The following is an 11943-nucleotide window of genomic DNA, read 5'->3' as shown; positions in this document are numbered from 1 at the left end:
TTAAAGAATTGTTGAAATAGCCTTCGGTGTTGGCAGCCCCTATGAAAGGTAAACCACTCATTCTATATATGTCTGTAGCTGAGAATTCATTGGGGGCTCTACTGGCACAGGTAAATGAGCATGGAAAGGAAATCATGCTTTATTATTTGAGTCGGACTCTGATAGGCGCATAATGTAATTATTCACTAATTGAGAAAGTATGCTTGACATTAATATTTGCAGTACAGAAACTAAGACATTATTACCTTTCTCATGATATAATTTTAATTTCGCGAGCAGATCCCATAAAATTTTTGATGACAAGGCCAATGTTGTCAGGAAGACTAGCTAAATGGATGTTATTGCTTTCAAAATATACAATTATTTATGAACTAGCAAAAGCAGTAAAGGGACAGGCGGTGGCAGATTTCTTGGCAGCTCATCCTGTAGCAGACAGTGAAATGATTAGTGATGATCTTCCAGATGAACAAGTAATGATGATTGAATCACCTAATTATTGGCAAATGTACTTTGATGGTGCTTCTAGATCTTCAGGATCAGGTGCCAGAATAATATTCATCAGTCCCGAAGGTGATCTGATGACATATTCCTTCACACTAGGCATGTCATGCACAAATAAATGAAGCTGACTATGAAGCTCTCATTATAGAAATGGAAATAGCAAAAGAGATGAAAATAAAGACGTTACAAATTTTTGGGGACTCTAAGTTGGTCATAAACCAGTTGACAACTGAATTCGAAATAAGAAAGTAAGATCTCTCACCATACTGTCGGCGAACACAATAATTATTAGAGCAATTCCATAATGTCGAAATCAAGCATATACTGCAATACGAGAATGCAAGGGTAGACACTTTAACTAGCTTGCTTTATCATATCCTGATCAGAGTCCTCTTCAAGTCACGATCGAAGAAGGGAGGTTTTTACCACCACCCGAAATTATTAATAAAGTTGTTGAAGCACTTCCTGTATCATGTTTAGAGATCAACACAGAGGATTGGCACCAGCCTTTTGTAGATTATCTTAAATAAATATTTTGCCAGAGGATCTGGCATAAAGATTACAGATTAAGCAGAGATCAAAGAAATTCATTGTGTGTAGCGAGGTATTATATAGAAGATCTTATAACAAAATGTTGTTACGATGTCTGAATACAGAAGAAGCCAACCAAATATTGCAAGAAGCCCATTCTAGAGAATGCGGGGCACATCAAACGGGTCGAAATTTATTCCATCGGGTGCATCGAATGGGATATTATTGGCCTACAATGTTCAAGGACTTTATCAATTTTGCAAAATGATGTCATGAGTGCCAAATACATGACGATGTTATACATGTTCCCCCTGAAGACCTTCATCAATTAGTAGCTTCTTGGCCTTTCGCCGCCTGGGGACTTGATGTGATTGGTCCCATAAATCCACCTTCATCCAAATGACGATAATATATTCTAGCAGCAACAGACTATTTCTCCAAATGGACCGAAGCGATCGCATTACGAAATGTCAAAGACAAAGATGTTGTGAATTTTATCCGACACGTGATAATATATCGCTACAGCATTCCAAAAAGAATCATCACCGATAATGGTACTCCTTTCAAGAACAGAGGCATGGAGAAATTATGCCAAAATTTTGGCATTCAACATTCATTTTCAATGCCCTACTACTCATCAGCCACTGGGTTAGCAGAGGCCTTCAACAAGACGGTTGTGAAAATATTGAAGAAAACTGTCACAGGAAATAAGCGTGATTGGGACGAGAAGCTACAAGAGGCTTTATGGGCTTATAAAACCACTCATCGCACCACAACAAAAGCCACACCATATTCATTGGTTTATGGTGTTGAAGTTGCTATCCTAATTGAAATGCAAGTCACATCGCTTAGAGTGGTAGTACATCAGTCAATAACAGATGATGAAAATGCAAGAATAAGGCTGACCAAGTTGGATATGCTCGATGAGAAACTCTTAGTAGTCCAACAACGATTGGAACTTAGCAGGCAAAAATTTATGATGCCTTCAATAAGAAAGTTAAACATTGCTCATTTAAGAAAGGGGACATGGTGTTAATGTTAAAAAGGCCTATAGTAGTCACACGAAGAACTGGGGGCAAATTTGATCCCAAATGGGACGGTCCATATGTAATAACAGAAGTATATTCAAATGGAGCCTACCGAGTCATGGATCAAGAAGGATGAGCCATCGGTATACCTGTTAATGCTCGCTTCATCAAGATATATTATCCTTGATGATAGCTGCAGTTTTAATTCCGAAGATTATCAAATATAATACTTCCCAATTAAAAGGGGACAAGACAAGCAGAATGATGAAATAAGCTCAAAAGGCAAATGCCATGTATTCTTTTCCATATATGAATGAATAAAAGGCAAATTCTTAAAAATATCAAGCAAAGTTCAAGCATATCAATCTTATTGTCACACCCCAAACCCGAAAATCAGGCTCACAAAATTCCCGATTATCGAATCCTGTGCCGACAGCCTCCGTAGTACCCCATTCTCGATACCCAGCGCCCATACGTCAGATTCTGATCCTGGGATCCTATAAGGAGAATTTTTCAACGTACATTTATCTCGTAAGAAGCATAACCACAAGTTTACCTAAATCATAAAGACAACATCATCATCACATATCCACTAATATAAACAAATGAATATAATGTTAAAAGGGAAATATACATATGTCAAAAATTAAAGCTCCAGAAGACCGATGCACACTCCAAGCTCAACGCTGCTACGACCTAACATCACCTGCATGCATCTATCATATATAATCTTATAGAAAGCTTAGAGGGTGGTGAAAGTGTGTGCGCAATGTAAGTACTAAACACACAGATATCGGAGTAAGCAGAAGTACTGACAAGTCCATGAATATCATCAGCCTTATCCAGGTTCTATGATGCAAAAACATAATAAGCCAATATCATATACTGAGAATGCAATTCAATACACAAATCCTGACAAGGCCACGAATGCCATCACCTCATCTAGGCCTTATAAATGCAAAAACATAGCATAGCAACCCAAAATGCCATATGCTGTGGATGTAATGCAATATGCGATGCGAATGAAATAACTAAGCTAGAGTGTGAAGTCAGGATGATAGTATGCAGTATCACAGGCTATGGGGTCCATCACAAGGGACTTCTATCCAAACTAGTCCCATACCTAAATTTAGATAGTCATACTCAATGTGGTAAACTCCTGATCTCAGATTGGTTGCGCACTCCAACCAAAATCTTGGCTACTGCGAAGGTACACAATAATTAGTTGCTCACTACCAGCCTAAATAAATAGAGTGAATGAATGAATGAGTATGCAACTCCTGCTCAATAAGTCCACATATCAGTATCATACATCTCTGGGATCATCACCGGGGTCTATTACACTATACGTCAACTTGCCGCCCCTATCCGAGGGTGTAACTGGGTAAGTGGAAGAGACCTCACTATCTGGTCGCCAATATTAGGCCCGGCTTGTTGATAACGTACCCATTCCTCAAGCTGGTCAAACTCAATCTAGATATTGCCCCCTCACTCAGGTAGGTAAGGTCACACCCCCTCCTAACCGACCATGATACAGTAGGAGAAACAACCTACTGGTATACGGCCCTTATGCGCTCATATATATCCACTCAGTCTCGACATTGGGGCATCTCCTGGCCACGAAGGTTTAGGAATTTTCACCTAAGGACATCTATGACACCCGTATGCTAGAACGAAACATTTCTGGTGTCCTGTCTAGCCATCCACGACATGCCTGTGGAGGCCACGGCCCTAATGTCGCTAGGGCATATGGTGGTCATGTCACACAATGAAGGATACATGAACCACACTATCCAGTCATGCAGTAATCCTACGCGTACCACACACTCATATGGATAACTCCTCCTATCATGGAGTCCTATAATAATCTGCCCAATGTCTTGTGCTATGACCAATCACTCCTCATATCAAGCATACATATTATGTGCATGGGCATAGATCGTGAAGCTATACTAAGCATGTATAAGATGATGGTGTACTCTCCTCATATCAAGGATGGGCCTAGATAGCCTACTCATAATAAGAATGGGCCTCACAATGGGCCTAAGGGAAGGTCACAATGTAGACATCTAACTATCATTGCCCATCAATGTGGACATTTAACCAGCATCGCTCCCAAGGGTGGCCTACATAGAGCCAAACGTATAGTGGGCCCATGGCCTCACACAAAGGCCTAATATTCATCAATTGGGCCTCATACAAGGCCCACATATACATCACACCGGGCCTCGCCATATGGGTCGAAATGTATCACGATGGGCCTCACTAAATGGGCCATAAATACACAAGTGGACCCTGCACATGGGCCTTAAATACATCACATGGACCACAACCTATGGGCATAATGCACATCACAATGAGTCGCTCACTCGAGCCTAATATACATCACAATGAGCCACCTCACATGGGCTGAAAATACGTCACAATGGGCCATGACATATGGGCCGTAAATACATAATAGGTGGGCCTCAAATATCCAACAGCTGGGCCTCAAATATACATCACAGGTGGGCCTTACACATGCAGCAAGTGGGCCTACTCATCACAGTTGGGCCTACCAGCGGTCTAGCCAAAGGATGGCCTAGATAACATACACATCATAGTGGGTCCCACTATGATGTGGGTTGCCTGAAATCATTTTAATAGTTACAGGTGCAACATGTGTATCACTGTACACTATCATTCTATTGGGCGCACGGTGCACGATGACGATCAGCACTACCCAAACATTGCCCATGTAAATCAACACTATCCAAACATTGTCCATGTAAATTAGCACTGTCCAAACATCGTCCAGCTCATCAACACCATTGTCACGCCCCAAACCCAGCAATGAAATTCATAGGAATCCCGATCACAGAATCTAGTGCCGACAGCCTCCATAGTACCCCATTCTCGGCTCCCAGCGCTTAAATGCCAGGTTCTGATCCTGGGATCCTACAAGGAGGATTTTTTAACATACATTTATCCCATAAGAAGCATAACCATAAGTTTACCTAAATCACGAAGGCAACATCATCATCCCATATCCACTAATATAAACTTTTGAATACAGTGTTGAAAGGGAAATACATATATATCAAAAATCAATGCTCTTGAAAACCACCGCACGCTCCAAGCTCAACGCTGCTACGCCCTAACGCCACTTGCACGCATCTATCGTGCATAAGCTTATAGAAAGCTTAGAGGGTGGTGAAAGTGTGTGCGCAAGGTAAGTGTCAAGTATCCAAAACAATGCCATAATCATACAATATCGAAAATGCTAGCAAGATCATGAATCATACAATATCAGAGTAAGCGGAACTACTAACCAGTCTATAAATCATTCAATATCAGAATATGCATGTGGATCGACTATACAAATGCAGAATCATAGAGAGCTAAATATCAGATGTCGATGATTTAATACAATATGTAAATCCTGCTAAGTCCGTCTAGGCCATATAAGTGTAGAAACATAGCAACCCAAAATACCATATGCTTGCGGATGTAATGCAATATGCGATGCGAATGAAATGACCAAGCTGGAGTATGAAGTTGGGATGATAGTACGTAGTATCATAGGCTACGGGGTCCACCACAAGGGACTTCTATCTAAACCAATCTCATACCTAAATTTGGATAGTCAGACTCAATGTGGTAAACTCCTGATCTCATGTTAGTCATGTGCCCAACCAAAATCCAAGCCATGCGAAGGTACATATAATAAATAGTTATGCACCACCAGCCCGAGTGGATAGTGAATGAATGAATGAATGAGTATGCAATTCCTGCTCAATAAGTCCACATATCAGTAGGATTCCTCTTTGGGATCATCACCGGGGTCTAGTACACTCCACATTGACTGCTGCCTCTCTAGCCGCACTGCCCAGCGGGTGGAAGAGACTACATTATCCGCCTGACCAGTAGTCTACCAATACGCACCTGGCTCATCGATAGCGGACCCATTTGTGAGCTGGTCAAACTCAGCCTAGCTTATAGCCCCCTTACTAGGGCGGATAAGGCCACACCCCCTCCCAACCGACCATGACACAGTGGGAGACGTAGCCTACTGGTATTCGGCACTTGGGCGCTCATGTATCCACTCGGTTTAGACGTTGGGGAGTCTCCTAGCCTCAGAGGTTTAGGGACTTTCACCCACGGACATCCAAAGTGCCTAGATGCTCGAACCTAACTTTTTTGGTATCCCATCTGGCCATCTACGACATGCCTGTGGAGGCCACGGCCCTGATGTCGCTAAGGCATACAATGATCATGTCACACATATGCGAGATGCATGAGTCACACCGACCAGTCATGCAGTAATCCTGTGCATACCGTGCGATCATGTGGGGCACTCCGTCTCATAAGGAGTCCCGTAAATGTCTCAGCCCAACGGCTTATGTTATTATCAAACATTCCTCATATCAAGCATACATATGATGCGTATGGACATGAATCATGGAGTTATACTAAGATATTATATGGTGATGAACTATCCTTACAACCAGGATGGGCCTAGATGGCCTACACATAACAAGTATGGGCCTATCAATGGGCCCTAGGGAGAGTTACAATACGGACATTTAACCAACATTATTCTTACAATGTGGAAGTTAAACCATCATTGCTCCCAAGGCATAACCCACCATAAACATCATTACATAAACCACGGTGGAATCACACATTACAATGGAACTTATATACATCCCATTGGGCCTCAACTCATGGGCCTCAAATACATCAAATGGGCCGTATCACATGGGCCTCACATATATCAAGGTGGGCCTCAACGGATGGGCCACAAATACATCAAGATGGGCCTCATCACATGGGCCTTCTATATATCAAGGTGTGCCTCAACAATGGGCCTTATACAATCAAGGTGGGCCTCAACAATGGGCCTTGTACACATTAAGGTGGGCCTCAACAACGGGCCTTACCAAATGGGCCGAATCAATGGGCCTTATATACATTGAAATGGGTCATAACCCATGTAGAGATCATTCTAGCGCATTTCTAAAAGAAGGAATCGTATTGAAAGATCGTCTGGACCGCACACTAAATAATAATGGTGATAATGATTTCAACCATTAAAATTCCCAAGGCCCACCATAACATTTATTTCCCATCCAATCTGATCATAAGGTCACACTGACCTGAATTAAGAGGAAAAAAAATTTCCTACTGATCCAAAACTTCTGCACTCTTAAAGAATTTCAATGGTAGACGTTCAATCCTCACTATACAGTGTGGTCCACTTGATAAATAGATATGTCTTATTTTTGTTTTAGTCTCAAGCCTTAAAATTATCTTTCAAAATGGTTGGACGGTTTGGATGCAACACATGCATCATGGTGGGTCCCATAGGGATGGACGACATAGATAAATCACATACCTCATGGCGGGATCCACACTGATGGAAGGTGTGGATTACAATGCATACATAAGTGGGTCCCATGTGGGGCCCATCGTAACATTGTTTTCCATCCAATCTGTAAATAAGGTCACACAGATCAGAATGAAGAGGAAAAATAAATTTCATAACGGTCCAAAACTCCTGGACCACAGGAGTTTCAATGGTACGCATTCACCCCACCATTATTTCCTATGACGTGGACCACCTAAGCTCTACAACGTACAAAAAATCAAGGGAGCCCACCAAATGCACGGTGTTTATATTCCACACACACCACGGTGGAGCCTGCGTCTGGGACCCAATCCCTGCCCGACCATCCACAACGCAGCAAGACGCTGCTGCACGTCCTCTGGACGTCTAGCAGCAGCGTCTGCTGCTTGTTTATTATTTTATTTTTTGAAAAATGATTTTTTTAAGGTTTTTCCTAGGTGGGGCCTGCATCAAGAGAATCCACTCCAGACATTGTATTCCATGGATCAAGACAGTCCAACTGAGTCTAATATTCAATGTGTTTTGGTGTATAGAAACATCAGAGTGGGCCCTAATGGATTTTAACAGTATAAACCACTGTTTTCTAAGTTATGGCCCGCCAGAAAATTGGATTGAACTCATATTTCGTCTCAGCATCTAAAATGAGCTAGGGAATGGAATGGATGGCGTGGATTGGACCCATACTTCAAGATGCAACACACTAAAGGTTTAGAATCATACTGATATTTTTATTTTCCATTGCTGGATGATATACCACACTGTTAGTTCATGCTTCATTGTATAGCCACGGCCAGTGTCCCTGGATGCTGGATGGTTTGGATAACACATATATAAGGTGGGCCCCACCTACATATGGCTTGGATAAAAAACATGCTTCATGGTGGGGTCCATCCGAGTGGCCACACGGCCACATCATCACAAAAATGAAAGAGAGAGGAAGAGAGAGAAAGTGAGACACGTGCAATGGAGGGACCCTGACACTATGGGCCCTCCCTTCCATGCATTCAATCATACATCAAGTGGGTCCCAATACATGTGGGCCCACCAAATCAAAAATCAACGGTGGAGATTCCTTCACCACCAAAATGAAAGGTCTAGATGACCTCAAACTAGAAAGTAAAATCATGATGGCTTCCATGGGGAATGGCCCCATCATGGAATGATCCTGAGAATCATAGTGGGCCATCGACCACATCTAGGGTCTAAAGTGAGTTCCATACCATCAATCGGTAGGCCCCACTTGGCCTATCATCAAAAGAATGAAATCTATGCCTACAGAACACCCACTGTTCGATCTTCTTGGCTCGATTGAACATTGAGCTCCTTGTGCCCCTCTTTGATGGAAGATGAAGAGAAATGAAGGGCTAGGATGATGGATTTTGGGATGTGAAGTGAGCCACACAACACACTTTTCTCTCTTGAAATTGCTTGGACGTCCACCACTCTTTTTTTATTGCTTGGAAATTATGAAGAGAAAGAGAGGGAGAGAAGGGGTGGTTGTAAGAGAGGTGATGTTTATGAGGTGATAGTTATACCTGACATGTATGGGTGTGTAAGAGAGAGAGCGGGAGAGAGTTGCCTTTGGGGTTGTTCTTGTACTTGACATGAGGTGATTGATTGATTGGTTGAGTGATTGATTGGTTGATTTAGTGATGGGACATGTCGTAGAGATTCTCTTGGGATTGCAAACGCGTGGTGTTTTACTCGAACTGAATGTGAGCCCACATCTCTTGGCCTGGGTATCACCTCGGAGTGTAATATGCGGCGTCGATGTGGTCGCAATGGTACAAGTCTCGGATTGAGCCGACTCAAATCTACAGGATATGACTTAGGGTCGTGCACAAACTTCGATCATAGGTCGCGGGTCGCAAAAATTCTACCGGGAGGACTGCAGAAGCCTACGAAATAGTACGGGTTAGGATACGGATCTTACAACCGTCCAAATAATGTCAGCACTATCCAACACAATCTAGATGGTGTGGATGAAATAAATACATCACGGTGGTCCCATGCTAGCAAAATAGATGGATGGCTTCAATAGATCAGATACATCTGAGGTGGGTCCTAGTAAAACAGATGGACGACAAGGATATAAAACATTTACATCAAGGTGAGGCCACCATCTAGAAGATCTGGACGGTGTAGATAAATAATACATCAGTGTGGGTCCCACCCACATGTGTAGGGTGGGCCACGTCCTGGATGGATGGTGAATAAAATACATACATCATGCTGGCTGACACCGTCCATCACATCTGGACGTTATAGATCAGATACGAAAATCAAGGTGGGGCCACGTCCAGACGTTGGACAGTCTGGTGGGTCCCACCACCCCACGAGCAGTATAAGCACCGTCCCTGCTGGACCGTGCAGATCAGATACATCACACGTGGGTTCCACATGGGTGGGTACCATAAATACATCAAGGTATTGCCCACAGAGCTGCTAATGTGCAGGGCAGCAACAGCTGCCTGCTGTACGGGACTCAGCAGATGAACATCTTGGATCTATGCACATCAAAGGTGGGTTCACGATGGACGGTGGGATATAGCATATACCTCGGTGGTGGGATCCACCATCCATGTGGCTGGACGGTGTGGATCTAATACATACTTCATACGTGGGTCCCACAAGACTGTCCAGGCACGAATAGCCTGCATAGAAAACACATATATCATGGTGGTTTGCACCTGTCCAATCCATGGACGGTGTGGACAGTGGGACCCACAACACTTGCCGACATCAGTGGGACCCATAGAGCTTGGTGGCATCAATACACTAACTATATAACTGGTGTGAGGTACCCAGCCAATCCGTTTTCAAGGTGGGATCCATCTCGTGGATGGCATGGATCAAGTGGGACACACTCCATCACAAAAAAAAAAAATAGAGAGAGAGAGGGAGAGATATCGGAATAGCGGAGGTGTTTTGACAAGAAACAAAGGGGTTTTGTTTGGGGAGATTTACTCACTTTATAATTAACAGAAGAAAGCAAGAAGGATAATCACTTTATTTTATTCATTTATTTATTCCAAGTTCTTTTACATCCCATTCTCCTTTGATTCCAAAATAGAATATTTACAAATAGTAGCAGGAAGCAAATATTTGATTATATCAAATATCATGCTGAAAGCCACTGTGAATTAAAGGGGTCTATTATGCACCAAAGCCTTTTGTGCGCTAGAGCCTTTGTGCGCTGACGGGCATTGTACGGATCAAGCCTTTGTGCGCAGCAAGCCTTGTGCGCCGCACAACGGCTGTTCTGCACAATGGACAGCGAGCTCTACCTTCTCTCTCCTTGATCCACTCCTTTCCAATTAATTGCTAATGACCCCTTTAGAGGGGTCAAGGGGTATTTATAGCCTTTTCGCATGTGTGAATATGCCATGTAAGCACTGTACGCTCCTACTTTGCGCAGAACTTGTTATGCGCTCCTCCTTGTGCGGACCTCTCTGTGCGGTGTCTCCTTTGTGCGCACTTCTCTTTGTGCAGATCTCTTTGTGCGGATTCCTTTGTGCGCAAACTGACTATTTTTGCATAGCACCTAATTTTTGCACAAAAGGTAATTTCGCATAGCACCTGATTTCCATACAGCACCTGATTTTCGCACAAAAGGTGATTTCCCTCTTTCTCTTTTTTTTTATGTCTCAACAGATGCCCCCTTAATCTTGCATTCTTTTCATGCTTGTAAAATAATCTAGGATCAATAATGATAATAAAATTAATTCCACCACTCTTGTTTTCATTTCCTCTACTGTGCACAACCCTTGGCATACAGTCACTCTTTTGATTGTGCGCGCATAATAGCTAGCGCACAATGGTCAGCTCACAGTTGCTTGCACACAACAGGCCATTCTTCACCTATAAATACAAGACTTGCATTTTGAATTCATTCCCCTCTGCTGCACACTGTATCAAGTTATTCTTCTTAACCTGACCGTTGAGCGCTAACATCATTGTGCGCCTCACAATACCTCTCTCGCGCAACAGTCTCCCAAGCAAGGACAGGTAACTTTTTGCGCACAACAACAGTCGATTAATGACCCGATCAGCTGCCTACGCACAATGACCCTTAGGCTTTATCTCTAAATTTTTTTTTAATCTTTTAACAAATCCTACTCCTTAGTTCTGACTTTTCTGTTAACTTTCCGTGCAAATTCTGATGGCTGGCTCATCAAAGAGACCTCATACTTTTGTAAACACTGCAGGACCTTTTGATCCTCAGCTAACTGAGTCCCATACTCACAAAAGGCCTAGGTCTGAAGATTATTCCACCTTTTTCAACGAATCGGCCCCTGTCATCATTAATTTCACTAATCGTATTCAGCGTCTATCCGACCACATTCGAACGGTTGTTCTAATCGAGAAATAGAGGGACCCCCAATAGAAGGACAAGAGTCAGACTGGGAGGATTGGCTGAAATCCACAGCCAACCTTTGAACAGATGTCTCCCAATTATCTGCCACTGAGACTTCCCCTCCTACGACCTTTACT

The 11943-nt window shown here is 42.9% G+C and overlaps 1 protein-coding gene across 1 annotated transcript; it reads left to right on the top strand.

Annotated features, from left to right (window-relative positions):
* Positions 1 to 335: 335 nt before the first annotated feature.
* On the top strand, positions 336 to 2068 carry LOC131250624 (uncharacterized). The gene is made up of 2 exons (XM_058250910.1): positions 336 to 570; positions 1452 to 2068. The coding sequence occupies exons 1-2, from the start codon at positions 336 to 338 to the stop codon at positions 2066 to 2068; spliced, it is 852 nt and encodes a 283-aa protein (XP_058106893.1).
* The last annotated feature ends 9875 nt before the right edge of the window (positions 2069 to 11943 follow it).

Source organism: Magnolia sinica, chromosome 7 (genome assembly GCF_029962835.1).
Source record: "Magnolia sinica isolate HGM2019 chromosome 7, MsV1, whole genome shotgun sequence".
NCBI classification, from domain to species: domain Eukaryota; kingdom Viridiplantae; phylum Streptophyta; class Magnoliopsida; order Magnoliales; family Magnoliaceae; genus Magnolia; species Magnolia sinica.
Note: the sequence above shows the minus strand (reverse complement) of the source record. Positions and strands in the feature narration are given on the sequence as shown.

Bases quoted from the DNA above. Each gene is read 5' to 3' on its own strand.
- LOC131250624 (XM_058250910.1), top strand. From the start codon at position 336: ATGTTATTGCTTTCAAAATATACAATTATTTATGAACTAGCAAAAGCA. The intron at 571-1,451 runs GTGATCTGATGA...AATATATTCTAG, and splicing joins AATATTCATCAGTCCCGAAG to CAGCAACAGACTATTTCTCC.